Below are 16,700 nucleotides of genomic sequence, written 5' to 3'. Positions count from 1 at the left end.
TTACATGCAAAGCATTGTGCTAGTTGCTAGGAATGCAGAGTGAAAACTGAAATAATTTCTCTGAGGGAGCTTAGCTAAGAGTTAAGGATGTTATAAGGAAGTAACACGGGAGTAAGAAAGATTTGAGTTCAATGCTGGCCCAGGCAAGTATTTACATCAGCCTCAGTTTCCATATCTATACCATGGACGGAATAATAAGCTCTTACTTCAGACCTTATGGTAAGGATCAAATGAGGTAAAGTATGAAAAGTGATTTATCAGCTATAACCAAGTAAAGTTAACAAACAATTATTAAGCGTTGACTGTGCCAGATTTTGGTAATACAATTCACTTTAGTAAATATTTATCAGGTATCTGCTATGTGCCCCTACCTTCTATTCTAATGGAGGAAGAAAACACATTAAAAAAAAGTTGAAAAGAGTTGAGAGGGGCTGAACGTACCTGGTGGATGAGCATCAAAGTGCAGGAAAGGCAAGAGTGTAGCCTGGAGAAGAAAGAGTACGCGGCCAGCCTGGGTGTATTTTAAAATGGCAGCACTTGGGAGTCAGTCAGAGGAAGAGCCTGTGGCTACAGAGGGTACTTCCAATATGTGATTGAGAAAGTCTGGGAGAGTTAGAAGTGTAGCTTTAAATTGTATCTATCCTACAAAACAGTATTTTAAGACTGTTGTTTCTTAAAATCACTGGTAATTGAGCCCATGTTCATCAGGTGATGATGAAACCCTATTTAAATGTTAATTCATATGTCTCCTTGAGAGAGAGGGTAGGATACACATACACAGTCATTTTGAGTAGTCAGGGGGCCATAAGTACAGGGAAAGGAATGAGGAAGAACTTAGTTTAGGAAGGATGTGAACCCAGCCTTCAAGGAAGATTGGGATTCTGAGAGTCAGAGGTGAAAATGGAGTGAATGCATTGCAAGGCAAGGATCCCAACAGCCTGGGCCAAGGCATAAAAGACAGGAAATGGAAGGTCAAAATTCATCCAGATTTCTTACTTAAGTTTTATTTTAGAATTCCACCATGGTAGATATGTATTTCTCATGAGAAGTTGTGACTTTTAATGTATTTATGTTATTTCAACGCCAAATTATTGACTCCAACTCTGGTTCCTTATAGACAAAAGCTTATTCTCTTCAGAAATTGTCCAAGTGGTTTAGGAAGAGTATTGGTTTTGGCACTGGGGATCAGAGTTTGGATCTTGGCTCAGCCATTTATGACTTGTGTGACCTTGAGAGTTTCCTCATTTATAAAAAGAGAAGGTTGACCCAGATGACTCTCCCAGTCTCTTCTAGCTCTATGCTAGGATCTCATAGCTGGTTACTAAGTCTTCTGGCAACCCACTGTAGGCTTCGGTTTGGCTATTCATCCATAACCTCTGATATTTGAGGATCGCAGTATATTTGTCAATAACCGAAGTCAATTCAGCTGTCTACTCCATGCATATATAGGCCTATAAACTAGTGTATAGGTGTGGTGATGGAGGGGATCTTGGCCCAACTTTTAGTCTTGTAGACATCAATCAAATCATCCAGCTCATGAAAAATAAGTGATAAGATATTCAGTGAACTGATTAATCAATTATTTGATTAATCAGAACCAATCATAGGATTCAGGCTAAGAATGAGAAATCCTTGGTAGGGGAGTCACATTGTACAAGAATCATATTTGGATAGGCTAAGAAAACTTGGCCATGTGATCCCATGTTAGTGTTCACCCTTACAAATAACCTTCTTCTTTATGAGTTGTAAAAAGAATAATGAAAATAGTTTTTTTTTTTAAATAGAACTACCTTTTATCTTGAATTGACATGTTCATTAAATGAACCTCAAAAGATGCAGGTGAAAGAGTTACCCTTCGTAAGTGCTTTGACTTGGTCTGCATAGAAGGAAATATTTGATTTCTCATATTTTTAAAGTTAATTTAGAGATAAAGAACATTAATAATTTCTGTATATTTAGTTTATGGAAAAAACTGTATTCACAAAATACCACTTGTTTATGTATTTTTAAAAATGTTTTTTCCCCTAGGCAGGAACAGCGAATCCAACTGTAAAACTATTTGTCATTGATACAACAGGTATCAATGCAACTACTAATATAACTCGGGTACAGATTGTAGCTCCTGCTTCTATATTAATAAGGTAAGGTTGTTGGCCCTGAAGCTCTACATTGTTCTATCGCTTTAGAGTTTCTTAGCAATCATGTTGAGATTTTTTCAGATTATAGGTCTGGCAAGTACATGATGTGTACCAAAAAAAAAAAAAAAGTTTGAGTTTCCGTAGCCAGAGGATGATTGCAGACTTCACAGTTGATCATTTATTTGGGAATCTTTATTTCTTTTTGGTAAATTCAGCCAGTGTTTCTGTTTGGAAATTTTCATCTGTTCCTGAAACGCCCTTTCATAAGACAGTATCCCTGTGATTATAATAAAAAAAAAATTCAAAACCATAGCACAACTGCCTGATAGGTGGCAAAGTATCAGACTTGTAGTCTGGAAGATGTGAATTCATATCTTGTCTCAGAGAGCTGTATGACCTTGGGCAAGTGATTTAAGTGCTCTCAGCTTCAGTGTTCTCATCTGTAAAATGGAAATAAGGGTAGCACCTCTCTAACACAGTTGTTGCCAGAATCACAGGAGATAGGGAAATTGCTTTTGCAAACCAAAGTGTTCTATCAGTATTAGCAGTTACTATTAGGATATTAGGGATTATGTATTATGTAGGAAGTTTATTGTACTTTAAAAAGGAAATTGGTATTAGTAAATAGATAGATTCTTAACCCAGAAAGATTCAGAATAGAAAACTCAAAAGAGCATTGAATTGGCCACTATAGAATGTAGTATATGGACTCTCTGAGGTCTATAATGTTTCATTTTGAGTTTGTTTTCCCAGAACCTAGTACCGTGTGATAGACACCCTAAATGCAAATTCAATATTGTATTGTATTGGAAGTATGGAATAATCTATGACTTTTTAAGTGGCAAAGCACAGTTCTTATGGAGGGTTTTTTAAAAAAAAATTGTGCTATAGGCTTTTAATTTCATGTTTTCCCCTATTTACGTGTCTTCTTTTTCCTTAAATGAAATGTGTCATAGCTCCTTTACAAGTTATACTCATGTCAGGATTTACCGCTTAGATGGGGAAACCCAATGAAATAATTAAAACCAAACATTTGTCCCAACACACTTAGTTTGTCCAAAGACATAGACATTTTCCCAATAGTTTAAAGAATTGTTTTGGTTGATCTGCTTTCTAATTTTTGGCTATGCCTGAGACATAGCTACAAATCATTTGGTCTTTTTTGTATGCCTTTTGTAAAAGCCTTCTGGATGAACTCTGATTTATCATTCTAAATTTTCAGGGAGGATTTTTTTTGAAGTGTACCATTGTGTTTGCTAGTACAGTAAACTCAATCAAAATTAGGCTTGCGTTCTGTTTTGTTTTTCCTTTTATTAATGAAACATCAACTTGTCTTTATTCTTTTATATTCTTTATGTTGAACTAGTGGTAAGGATTCTCTGGTGTTAGACTAATTCAAGAAGCATTTATTAAACACCTTGCATTTGCAAGATGCTAATCTTTCATTTCCTTGTCAGACATATTTCTGAAAGAACTTTTTTTTTAAATTTAAAATGTCATGGAAACAAATACATTCTTACAAAAAATTATTCCAAGCACATCACTTGATTGTGCTAACATCAAGTAAGGATGCCATATTTTCAAAACCACCCAGCTATATTTTGGTATTATGACATGCTTTATTTTCTGGGCAGCATTAAAAGAAGGAGTAGCGCTAAGTTAATTCAAGGAATACTTGCCAGTCAGTAAAACACATCAGTTAAGCACTCTTTGGTATGTTACCCAGCAAATTTCCCTGAAATATTTCAGAAAAAGAGCATTACATTAACTTTCTATCCAATCCAACCAATCCAGTATTATATTCAGTTACCTCCAGCTTCTTTCTTTCTTTCTTTTTCTTTCCTTCCTTCCTTTCTTTTTCTTTCCTTCCTTCCTTCCTCCCTCCCTCCCTCCCTTCCTTCCTTCCTTCCTTCTTTCCTTCCTCCCTTCCTTCCTTCCTTCCTTCCTTCCTTCCTTCCTTCCTTCCTTCCTTCCTTCCTTCCTTCCTTCCTTCCTTCCTTCCTTCCTTCTTTCTTTCCTTCTTTCCTTCCTCCCTTCTCTCTCTCTCTGTCTCGCTCTCTGTCTTCCTATCTTGCCCAGGCTGAAAATGTGGAGGCCTCTAGTAGGCCTGATGCTAATAATGATTGCCACAGGAGCTTTGGCCTTCTCTGTTTCTAAGTTTGACTGGTTCACCCCTCCTTAGGTACCTAATTGACGTAGCATATTGTAGCTCAGTACTCCTGAACTCCATTAATTCACCAGCCTTATCTTTCCCAGTAGCAGGGATTACAAGTGTGTGCCCCAACGCCTTGCCTCCTTCTGCTTTCTTGGGCAATAGAGCTTAACACAGGTGAAGTATTACATAGCTTTAATATTTTTTCCCCTTAATTTACCCTCCTATGCAGAAAGGCTTATAATGCTATTTGAGGTAAAACAATGAATGACTTGTAGTATACAAAAATCACTACTTATTCTAAATTTTTAAATAAAGTTGAGTGGATATGTTCTTTTATTCCTTTGTACTGAATTCTTATAGCTCCTAAACTGAAAACAGTTAATAAGTTAAAATCATCCAATAATCACAAAAAAGTTCAGAGTTAAAAAGGATTTTGGCCTCTAAGTAGTGCACAGAATAACTGGGAAGAATATTCTTTTTATTTATTTATTTAGTTTTCGTTGAGGCAGTCAGTGTTAAGTTACTTGCCCAGGGTCACACAACTAGTAAAGAGAAAAATATTCTTTATAATATACCCAGCAAGTGGTCAATTCAACCTTTGCATAAAGATCTCTAGCATAGGGGAGCCTACTTCTTCTGGCTAACTATCCCATTTTTCTGTAGCTCTTTTTATTAGACATTTTTCCTTATATCAAGACTTAATTTTCCTCTTACAACTTTTCCCCATTGTTTCTAGTTCTTTCTCTACCATCTCTCCCTTCTCCAATTCATTTTCCATAGCATAGTTGCCAAAATAATCTTCCTAAAGCCCACATCTCTTGTCAACTCTGCACTAGGCCTCCCTCACCCCCCTCCAGTGACTCTCTGTTGTTTCTGGGATGAAATGCAAACTCTTCTATTTTGCATTTAAAACTTTTCATCATCTCTCCCTTTTGTGCTTTTCCAATTTTCTTACATATATTACTCTCTGTCTAATATTCTGTGATCTAGCTGTAATGACTTACCCTTTTGCATGCATGTAGCACCATTTCCCACCTCTGTGCTTTTGTATTGGCTGTCTTGCATGCCTGGAATACACTCCCTCCTCACCTCAGCCTCTTAGAATCCATATATTCCTTCCAAGATTGAGTTCAAGTGCCAACTTTTACTTGAAGTCTTTTCTGAGCTCTCTGGTTGTCAATACCCTACCTCCTATGACCACATGTATTGTGTGTGTGTGTGTGTGTGTGTGTCTGTCTGTCTGTCTGTGTCTGTGTGTGTCTCTGTGTGTGTGTTTATTCTCCTCTATTATGATAGAAGCTCTTTGAGGGCAGGGGCCGTTTTACTTTTTTTCTTTGTATCTCCAACTCTTAGTATGTTCCTGTTACCTATAAGTTCTTAATAAATATATATAATTTATAATTTGCCATTTTCTCCCTATTTTACATCACCATCAACGTCAATAAGCAATTTTGCCTAAGTCATCAATAAAAATGCCAAACAGCCTAGGGACGAGTAGTATTCTCTTGACCTACTATATCCTATGCTTTGGCTTGGCCATTTAACCAATTCCAGATCCATCTACTTAGACTGTCAGGTACTCCACATCTCTCCCAATTTTTTCATGAGAATTTCCACCATGTTGGCTCTCAGTGATCACAGCTTTTTTTTCCAGCTGTTTGTCAGGTTTCTCCAAAATGATATGTTCTAGAATTTGACGTGAATCAAAGTCAAACTTACTGACTTATTGTTACAGACTTCCTTCTTTTCCTTTTCTGGAAAAGCCAGAAATTTGTCCTCTGATCCTTTGATCCTTCTCTCATTCTTCACAGCCTTTTAAAGATTACTGATACTTGTTCAGCAATTACATTCACTAGCTCTTTCAGTACCTGAGTATGAGCATTTTTAACTGACAATGCACAGTGCGAATCTCAAAAGAGGAGGAGGAGCAAGTGAGCAGGAGTTGTTGTTGTTGACCTTTAAACTTTGTTAAAGAAAAGGCAACAGGCTAAATGCATACATTTTATGATTTAATTAATTAATTAATCAATTCCCTATTAAAGATAATGGTAACATAATGCATTATGGAGCCAGAAATGTTCTGGCTACCCAGTGCAGAAATCTTCTGGCTTATATACATTTTGCCGTGAGAAAGAAACTCTCCTAATTAAGCAAACCATAAATTCAGTTAAGACAGGACAATTAACAAAGCAATGTCAGTTGGGCCTTGCGATTCCAGGCTGTGTAAACATATAGTCTCTGTGACATACAATAAGAAAATCCCACCAGGCTTCCTGTCCTAAACAGGTACTTGAAATAGCTGACACAGGAAAGGGTGAACAAAGTTTCAATTGAAATTATGACCTAAGATGTCTATATTTTCTTTACTACTAATATGCCATAACAAACATAGTATATGTCTATAGATAATAAGATATAGTGTCTTAGGTTAAAGGTCTCCTAAGGAATGTAGAGTCAGCCTTGGCTGGCTTTTGCTGACATAGGAAGAGGCATTCTCTGAGTTTGCTTCAGAGAGAACAAAGAGATTATTCCAAAATTTTATATTAAACATTATCATTGTTGAGCTGTGTCTGCCTCTGCAGGATCACATGGACTTTGTCCGTGGGGTTTTCTCAGCAAAGATACTGGAATGGTTTGACTTTTCCTTCTTCAGTGTGACCCCATTTTGCAGATGAGGAACTGAGGCAAATAAGGTTTAAGTAACATGGCTAGGGTCTGTAAAAGCAAGCACCCCGACATACACAGGAGGGCCTGCTGTCACAGGTTCTTTGATCTGCTTTTCTAGAAGGAAAGGCACTTTTGAGGGGTCAGTAATCACTTTAGTCAAGCACATGTATCATTCACTTAGTTGAGGTGAAAAAGTCAACATCCTGAACTTCAGAGAAAATACAGAGAAATAAAGATCAGCAGACAGGGGTTCCATTTGTCTGACTATAAACAAGACATACATACATCATAGCTCAACAGACAGATCCAACTGTCTACCCATTACATACATACATAGTCACCAGAGAGAAACACCAACATCTGGGTTTTCAAAACTCCTTAGTGGCTTCCCAGAATCTCTGACCAAACAAACACTTCCAATGAGTAAACTCGAAAGTAAACTTCTCCTCAAAGTACTTATACGTTTTCAGAGCCAGAGGGCATCACAACCCTTGAGAACCAGTGCCTCTTTTACAAAAGGTGTGGGCCTTCCTACAAATCTTCCCAGGCCCATTAATGGGTGGGGAAGGTCTTCTTTAATCGCATTATTCAGTCAGAGGCACTTTATTATACTAAAACAAAACAGTGAAAGATCCTGCTTTGCTTGCCATTACACTCCACTCATCTAGGATCCTTGGCCTTACAATCTAAATGGGCATGGATCTTGGGAAAAATAGAGGCATTATGCTTTACATCCCAAATCCAGGTGATTTAAGCAGATCACATGGGCCTATTAATGGATGAGGAGAGAGATCTTTCCATTAAGAAGCAAAATTATATTAACTATAAGCAAAAATGCATTATCAGTACCGGATCACACAGTTAGTAAGTGTCTTGAGTCCGAATTTGAACTCCAGTCTTTCTGAATCCTGTCTCTGCTCTATCTACTGTACCACCTAGCTGCCCTCAAAAGAGTGCACTGGATTAATGTCTTAAGTAAATTGTTCTGAAATCCATTATCTGGAGATATGTGGGCTACATGGTAATATAATAAGACGAACTTTTTGAATTGTGATGCCAAAGATTAGGCATTAATGATTTAATGCCAACTTGGAAAGAAGTCTCTAGTGTTTTGAATAAGGGTGGTGTGGGCAGTAAGCATGCCTTTGCATAGGACAGTGACGAGGCACCTGTGACACATAGAAGATGACAGTGGAAATGATGTCAAGTGGCACTTCTGACTCATCTTAGGCTCAATTATGAAGTTCAATCAGGTACTAGAACTTCTAGGCAAAAGGTGGAAGAGAAAGTGCAGAGTCCCTGAGGATATTCCGTGATGCTTCTTGTCCATTATGTAAGGATCAGAGACTACATGTAGTTAGTGCCTCTGTCCTTCCAGTCAATACTCCTAATTCATATTTGCGTATTACTCTGAAAGTATTCAGAGTATACTTCTTTCCTTTGAGGTGATGATACAAATATTCTTACTTCCTTTTTAAGAGGAAGAAATTGATACTTCAGGAGATAAGGTGACTTCCTCCTATTTAGATAGTCCAAAAGTGTCTGGGGCATTATTCATACCTGGATCCCTTGGGCTGAGGCTAAAGCTCTATCTCGTACACCACACTGCTGTTTGCTAATATTCATTATACTGCCATTTGCTAATACTTCTCACCCTCTTTTGTAAATTTAGTCATAGGTTCTAGAGATGGAAGGTATCTTAAGGATTACTTAGTCTAACTCCATAATAATATGGATGAGGAGGCAGGTTCAAGCTTTAGGCACACATGAAAAAGCTGGGGCCAAGGATCAGAAAAACTGGAAAGCATGATAATTCAGAGGTTGATAAATTACTATTTAATTATTACATTCAGAGTGTCTCTCAATTTCCATTGATTATTTACAGAATTAGTTAACTGACAATTTGCTGTTGCTTGTTTGGGTCTTATTTCTCTATAAGTTAATAGAGTTACAACTTATTTTAGGAAAACCCAGGATGCAAAAAGCAGATTTACATAAAAGCTAATTTGGAAAATTGATAAAAACAATTGATGTGAAAGGTATATGGTAGGAATGACTTCTTGGCTTATCAAAGTTTCAGTTGTAGGATATGCAGAAACATGAGCTTCCTTAGTGCATTAAATATGACTTGCGTAGAAAAAATAATGTTTGATATTTGAAGAACAAATCTCTTGCATAAAGTGAACTATATAGCCTGCGTTGCAATTGCGGCAAAGCCAAGTTGGTTGTTAGGGAGAAAAAAAATGAATAGTGCCTCCCAAGACCATTTCATTTCCACTGCCTGGAATGTTGTTGTTGCGTTGCGTTTGTCCTTCATTCTTGAAGAGAACCATGACATCAAGATGATGACATGACTTGCGGTTGACTTTGATTTGAGTGAGGGAAGGCTGTGCAAGGTCACCAACCTCACTTTCTTCTCCTGAGCCATCTGGGTCCAGTGGCCTGATATTCATCAGGACAGCTGGAGATGGCTCAGGATGCAATGGGAGACCTTAGCCCTTTCAGGCTAAGGTTGTATCATATTCTCACTTTGAGTGAGATACACTTATTCAGTGAATAGGCTTCTTTAAGTTACTCAAGAGATGGCCCCTTTCATAAAAATCAAACTGGGAGGGGAAGACCCTCAGGGTTCCTGGGTAAAAGAGAAACAATTACTATTTAATTATTACATCCACTCTGTGCTAGGTGGGTGGGGACTTCCTGTCCAGTCTATGAGCTCCAGAGTGAATTGGGTTTAAGGCTTGGTCTTTGACCAAGAAATGTACATTTTCATCAATCTGCCTTTCATATTTTCTTGTCTTCCTTCAAGACTCAGCTCAAGAACCACATTCACTGTGAAGCATTCTTTGATTTGATAAAATCCTCCTCTTTCCCCAATATTTCCCCTTCTACCTAGAGTTGTCTCTCTTTAAATTTTCCTAGAGCACTTTGTCTCACTCTCTAGCTTGTATCATATATTTACCTGTATATATATCTACTGTCTACTTCTCTCCCCAGTAGAACATAAACAAGCATGTTATAGTCATTGACTCTGGCATTTAGTATCTTGGCATCTCTCATTTAACGTAGTGTCTTGCAAATGGCAAGTGCTTAGTAAATGTGTATTGAGTTGAAATGAATTTATTGACCTTATGAAAAGGTGTACTATGTAGTCATTTGCTTGATCAGAGTACAGAATCCACAGGATCTGTTTCAGCCACAGTCGTCAGTACTTTAAAGCTCTCCTAGGCTCACATGTATACAAGACAGGTCAAGTTTTTCCCCAGATGGAGCAAATACTGATATTTCAATTTATTTCAGTCCTTTTTCTACTTGAGTTTCATTCTTCTCTTTTCCTAATCTTTTTTTAGTATGAAAGTATGTTTAGGTCAGGGACTGCTTATAGCACTATTTGTTGGGTATATATGCTCCCATAGTTGAATTGAAGTATTTCGGTAATACACACATTTGGACCCTTTTGCATCTTTATTATGACCAGTGGTACCTTATGACAGCTTAGGCTCTTTATCTCCTGGCTAATGGATAAATTGCATACACTCATTCAGCTTCCTCTTATATTGAATTTGAAGTATGCAGATCTAACATTTATTGTTATATTATGAATCCATGTGTGTAGACCTCATTCTTTACTCTGGAGAACTACAAAGAAAGCAGAAGGCCAGAAGTTGATTGAACTTTATTCAGCCTATAAATACACTGGAAAGACTCCTGGAGTACTTGATTGAACTATTTGACTTTCCAACTTGCTTATTTATGTTTTAGAAGGGGGAGATCTTAACTTTTTACTGTCAGTTTTTTTTGATCAGTAGATATGAGTCTTTGCTTAAATAAAGGTATCTTAATGGCATACTTCTTAGTACTTAATTCCAAAGATTTCTGGCAGACTGCAAGTCCTTGATCCACAAAAACTCATTACCTTGCAATCAGCTTTGTAGTGATGAGCCTTTGCAGATGTAGATAAGACTGGTTCGTAGACAAAAGATGTCGAATTTATTGCCAAGTCTGAATTTTCCAAGACTTGCCTGAGCTTGAACTCCACTGGCAGAACTATTGTGAGAACCCAGACTGAAGCATTGGAACAGGACTTAAGTGGAGAAGATGACAAAGGGCCTCCTCACCACCATTTCCCCTCCATCTCTCCTTCTGCTTTAGGAAATAGATAGAAAGAAGGCTGGCTGGATGTGCGGTAACTTTGTCCACACAGAGTGTAGCCATGCTGCAGAATATTTACTTCAAGCTTTAACAGTAGATTTTAGGATGTTGTTTTTTTTCATTTAAAAAAATATTTATGAGGCACATGTGTAAAAGGCATTGTGCAGGACAAAATGTCTAAGACATAATACTTTCAAGATGATTTATAAGGCCCTATTACGCACAAGCTGTTTGGCTATATACATTGCAGATAGAAAGACAGCAATCAAGGAATCTATACCCTCAAGGAGATTACATTTTATTAGGAGGACACACATGCATATAGTGAAGTCATTCCAAGACAGTTTGAGGAAGGAGAGAGAGAACCGATAGCTGAGGGGTGGGGATCATGAGAAGGCCACATAAGAGCTTAAGCTGAGCTTCTAAAAAGTAGAAGTGAGAGGAGACTATATTGTAGGCATGAGCGACAGATGGTGCAAAGACACAGGGCTAGCAGTAGGGAGCAAAAGGTAGGCCAGCCTGTCTGAAAGGGAGAGTATATGAAAGGGGAGTAATTTAGAATATTAGAAAGGTAAGTTGAGGCCAGATTATATAGGGATTCAGATGCTAGGCTGAGGAGATTTTACTTTATGCTAGAGGTAGTAGGAAACCATTGATGATTTTTTTTTGTTCTATCTTATTAGAGTTATTCCTTAAGAAGATATTTTAGAGGGGGGAGGGAATGAAGCAAAAATGTCAGTTAGCAGTCTATTGAAAAAGTCTAGGTTGAGCTGTAGCAAGGATCTAAACCAGGCCTGCACAACTTGCAGCCTGCGAGCCCTAAACCAAGATGATGGTGGGTGTCAAAGAGGAAATGTACGGGAAAGATATTGTAGAGCTTGAATTGAGAAAATTTTTAATTGATTACATATATAAGGTGGGGGACAGAGAAGAGTCAAGGATGACTTCAGGTTTGTGAACATGGATGACTAGAAGGATGGTGGTATCCTTAATAGAAACAGGGAAATCAGAAGAGAATAAAATTTAGGGTGAGAGATAATGAGTTCCATTTTGGACCTGTTGGGTTAGAGATATGCCTAAGGCATATCCAGATGATCTATCACATATTATGGAATGAGAGACTAGAGTTCAGGAGAGAAATTATTGTTGGATATGTAGATTTGAAAGTCATCTTTGTAGTGATGATAATTCAAACCCATTGGAGCTAATGATGTCACCAAAGGAAAATAATATTGAGAAACAAGAAAGGGGGTCTGGGACAGAAGGTTGTGGGGGGACAGCCATGCTTGGAAGGAGTGTAGTTCTCAGTGTCTATAGCTGTATGAAGTTCAAAGAGAATGAAGACTTAAGAAAAGCTAATTATATTTAGCAGATAAGAAATCTGATCTGGGCACAAATGTCTACAATACAAGGCAATATGTTTAAGTGTTTTATTGGCAGTACAAAATAAGCCCATCTCAAATAAAATAATGAATGTGACTTGCTTTGTAAGTCATAAAGCGTTATGTAAATGCCAGTTGTCTCCATCTGTAAAATTCCTGACTAGCTTAGAAGTAGCTTGTAGGCCTGGTATTAGAAGGGACCTCAGACACCATCTACTAAGTTAAATGACTTATCTTAAGGTAACACAGGGATTAAGCAATAGGAAGTGAGATTTGAACTCAGGATATTTGACTCCAGAACCAATGCTCATTCTACTGTTCCATGAAGTTTTCTCCACAGCTGTTAGCTTGAAAAGTTACTTCCTACCTTCAGAGCTCTCATAACATCTTTTTGTACCTCACCCTTGCATCTACTATGTTAGTTTATATTCTGTTTGTTCTTTCTTATTTTCCCAGTTAGATGAGGAATTCTTTGAGACTAGTGACCACATCTTACTTATCTTTGCATCCTGTTCATTACCTAGTAGAATGTCATGCATACTGCAGTTATAATTTGGCAAAGTTTGTGGATATTGAATTTTTAAGGATGTAAAAGAGAGAAGAATAAATTCCAACTGAGGTGTTCAGGAAAAACATTGTATGGGTGGTGATGTTTAGCTTGGGTCCTAATGGATAAGTAAGGCTTTGCTAGGTGATGGCAGGCCTGGATTGGGATGGGGAGAATAAGGTTTGGATAGATGGACAGATGGGCTAAAGGCATTCTGTTTGAGGATAATTTTTTGAATTCAGATTTTCTTGACTCTGAGACTCTCCATCCACTAAGCTTCAGTATTTTTATGAGTGAGAAGCAGAGAACTTAATTAGGTGTACAGAGGCAAGAGTGAGATTAGTTTGTTAGGAGTTCTCAATAGGAGATTTTCTTGGTTGGAACCAGATTTTTGCTGTGAAACAATGGGACATGTGATTGGAGAGGATAGTGTAGGACCAGATTGTAAAAGACAAAAAGTAAAGCCAGAGGAGTTTGGACCTTTTTATTTTCCTCAGTACATTGCTGTTAAAGATTTTGAACAAAAGAATGATAGACTACTGTATTTTGAGAATATTAATCTGACAATTATGCCCAATTTAGGTCATACAAGTAATAAATTATATAAATGAGGTAGTATTCCTTAGTTCAAAGGTGTCAGAAATGTGGCCAACAACATTCTTGACTGTGGCCTGAGCCAAATTAAAATGTAATTGGCAAATATTGAACAAAATAAATAAAAATACAACCCAATATAGATAATATGAAACTCTAAAACTAGATCAGCATGCAGGGATCTTTGTACATGGTGTAGTGGCCCCTCTTTGTCCTTGAGTTTGACGTCACTGCCATAGTTAAGAGAGAGCTAGTTCCAGAGCCAGGAAGGTTGACTTGTGGCTATAGCTAAGGGTTGTTAATGTCTCAATGCTTTAGGGGGGGGGTGTGTGTGTGTGTGTGTGTGTGTGTGTGTGTGTGTGTGTGTGTGTGTGTGTGTGTGTGTGTGTGTGTGTGTGTGTGTGTGTGTGTGTGTGTGTGTGTGTGTCTGTGTGTGTGTGTGTGTCTGTGTGTGTGTGTGTGTCTGTGTGTGTGTCTGTGTGTGTGTGTGTCTGTGTGTGTGTCTGTGTGTGTGTCTGTGTGTGTGTCTGTGTGTGTGTCTGTGTGTGTCTGTGTGTGTCTGTGTGTGTCTGTGTGTGTAGAGATTTCTCCATTTTTGTATCAATTTATTTAAATTTAATGTCCTTATGTGGTTCAGATTTTGAGTTGGTGAAGAGCATTTTTATGTCCTGATTTCTTGACATATGCAGATTTTTTATTTTATTTTTTAAAATTTTATTTTATTTTGGAAACTAAGTTGAGAAAATGTCATCTGCAAGTATCCCTGATCTGGAGAATATGTACACAAAAACGTTTCTGAATTGTCTATAAACACCTTGGCCTATGTAATCTAATCAACAAATCTGCCTTCGAGACAGCAGAGAAGAAATGGAAAATGTCACCCTTTTCTCCATCGCCTATTACCAGAGAAAGGCTAAGTTGTAGTTAAGAGTACCCAAACTTGGTAGTTAGGTTTTTTGTTGCCTTTCCTCCTAAGATAATAGTTTGGTTTCCAGAGCTTTCTCTCATCATTCAAAATTAAGTACATTTTAAGCTTTGGGGAAAGGTGCATGCTATGGGACTAAGTGATTTTGACAAGCAATAAAATCTTACTTCATAGTATGGTTCATTACTCTCACATCAGTACAAAGTAAAGTGTCTGATGGCCTAAAAATTTATGAAGAGCTAAACTTTGTCTTTCATTGTCTCTAGTGATCATTACTTGTGTGATGTGACATGGGTGAATGCTGAAAGAATTTCTCTTCAGTGGCTCAGAAGGATTCAGAATTATTCAGTCATGGATATTTGTGACTTTGAGAAAGATAATGGAAGATGGAACTGTTTAGTGGTAAGACAGAATGGAGATACTTCTTGAAAGAGAAACTTGAATGACAAATTAAATAGAGAAAGCATATTAGGAACTATAAATTAGCAAACCATTTTGAAAGTGTACTTTTAAAAAAATTTTAGCTATGCGATAGGGCAGTGGATTAATTAACTATTTTTGTATAACTTGAAACTTAATAGTTTTCAATTTTTGTTATTTATTAGTTTTAGTACTAGAATTCATAAAGGCCATAGTTGGGAGAAGTAATTAACCTCTTATAAAGACAAAATCTTATAAACTTCAGAAATAAAGATTAAAAAACAAAGGCAGTAAATGACTGCAAATAGAGGATAGTGTTTTGAATAGAAAAGTACGTGAAATGCAGATGAGCTAGCTGTTCAGAAAAAGATCTATAAATCTTAGATTACTGATCAACTTCAAATATTTTTAATTAAGAAAGGTCATTAGAAACTGAATAAAACTGATGACTGTTAGGCTATATAGTATAGAATTATATGGAATAGTTTAGCAGTAATCCTACATAAATTCTGTGGTCCCCAATCATTTAATTTAGTTCCATGATTCTCACAGATGTTCAAGGCCAGATTGATTGTTTAGCCATGTTCTCCCTCGAGATGGCCCATGGACAGTACTGATGGGAAGGGATTGTGAGGAACTATGGTTGTATTCTGCTGTGCTTGAAATTTCATTGAGCTGTAGGGATGTGAAGATAGTCAAAGGCTGCTTTCACACTCTTTTTCCCATTTCTCATTGACAAGAATTCATTGGAAACACCTCCATTATCACTTATGGATTTATTTTTAGTCATCCCTTTTATAGCACTACCTATGGGAGATGGAGAGTGGAAAGTCTTCCAGTAATGAGCAAAGTAACCCCTCACTACAAAAAAGTTTAGATAACCTTGGTCAAAATCAGGAATGGAGAAATTATCCCCCCCCCCCATCTGTTTTTGTACACCAGTGAGCTAAGATTGATTTTTTACATTTTAAATAAAGCTTCGTTGTATTTAAAAATGTAAAAAAAAATTATTAACTCACCAGGTACTCCATTTGGATTTGGCCCTTTCAGTAGCTTGCCCACCCCTGGTCTATAGATAATGTTGAGAAGCTCTTGGCATAAACAGTGTATCAATGGAGGAACTTTTCCATTTTTTTCTTGCATTTTTCTTTTGCGTTCATCTCAGAGGAGTAATTTGAACCTGAATATTAATCATAGAATAACACTTATTATTCCTTTTTTCTTGATGAATAGTATTTTATTATTTCTTTTTTTGATGAATAGTATTTCATTTTTTCCAATTACGTGTAAAAACAACTTTTAATATATTTTTTTAAATTTTGAATTTCAAATTGTCTCCCTCCCTCTTTTGTCTTCCCCCCTCCCTGATGTGATATAGTTTATACATGTGCAATCATTCAAAGTATATTTCCATATTAGTCATATTGTAGATGTTCTTACCAGTCTTAAAAATATTATCCTTTTCTATTTTCCTCCCCAGGGGCGGCAGAAGATTGAAAGAAGTTCCACTGGTTGGGTTGGAAGAGTAAGTACTTAAAATTTATGGTGTTCGTAAACATAGGGATTAGATATTTGAAATGGTTTCATCTTTAGGCTTTCAAAAGCAGAACCCTTCAAATTCAAGAAATATTTGTTAAATATTTGCTATGGATAAGGCCTTTTTCTAGGTGTTGGGGATATAAAGATGGCTACTTTATAGTCTAAGAAGAGAGAATGGGAG

At 37.1% G+C, this 16,700-nt stretch overlaps 1 protein-coding gene across 1 annotated transcript in view; it reads left to right on the top strand.

Annotated features, from left to right (window-relative positions):
* The window catches only part of DPP4 (dipeptidyl peptidase 4), a 109,354-nt gene that overhangs the window by 42,716 nt on the left and 49,938 nt on the right, over window positions 1-16,700 (top strand). Inside the window, exons 10-12 of the mRNA XM_072612156.1 lie at window positions 2,029-2,141; window positions 14,827-14,962; window positions 16,461-16,505. Coding sequence (XP_072468257.1) covers window positions 2,029-2,141; window positions 14,827-14,962; window positions 16,461-16,505 — 294 coding nt within the window. The remainder of the gene's footprint in view (window positions 1-2,028; window positions 2,142-14,826; window positions 14,963-16,460; window positions 16,506-16,700) is intronic.

This window comes from Notamacropus eugenii, chromosome 5 (assembly GCF_028372415.1).
Source record: "Notamacropus eugenii isolate mMacEug1 chromosome 5, mMacEug1.pri_v2, whole genome shotgun sequence".
NCBI classification, from domain to species: domain Eukaryota; kingdom Metazoa; phylum Chordata; class Mammalia; order Diprotodontia; family Macropodidae; genus Notamacropus; species Notamacropus eugenii.
The sequence above is the reverse complement of the archived record's forward strand: the minus strand, read 5'-3'. Positions and strand labels throughout refer to the sequence as shown.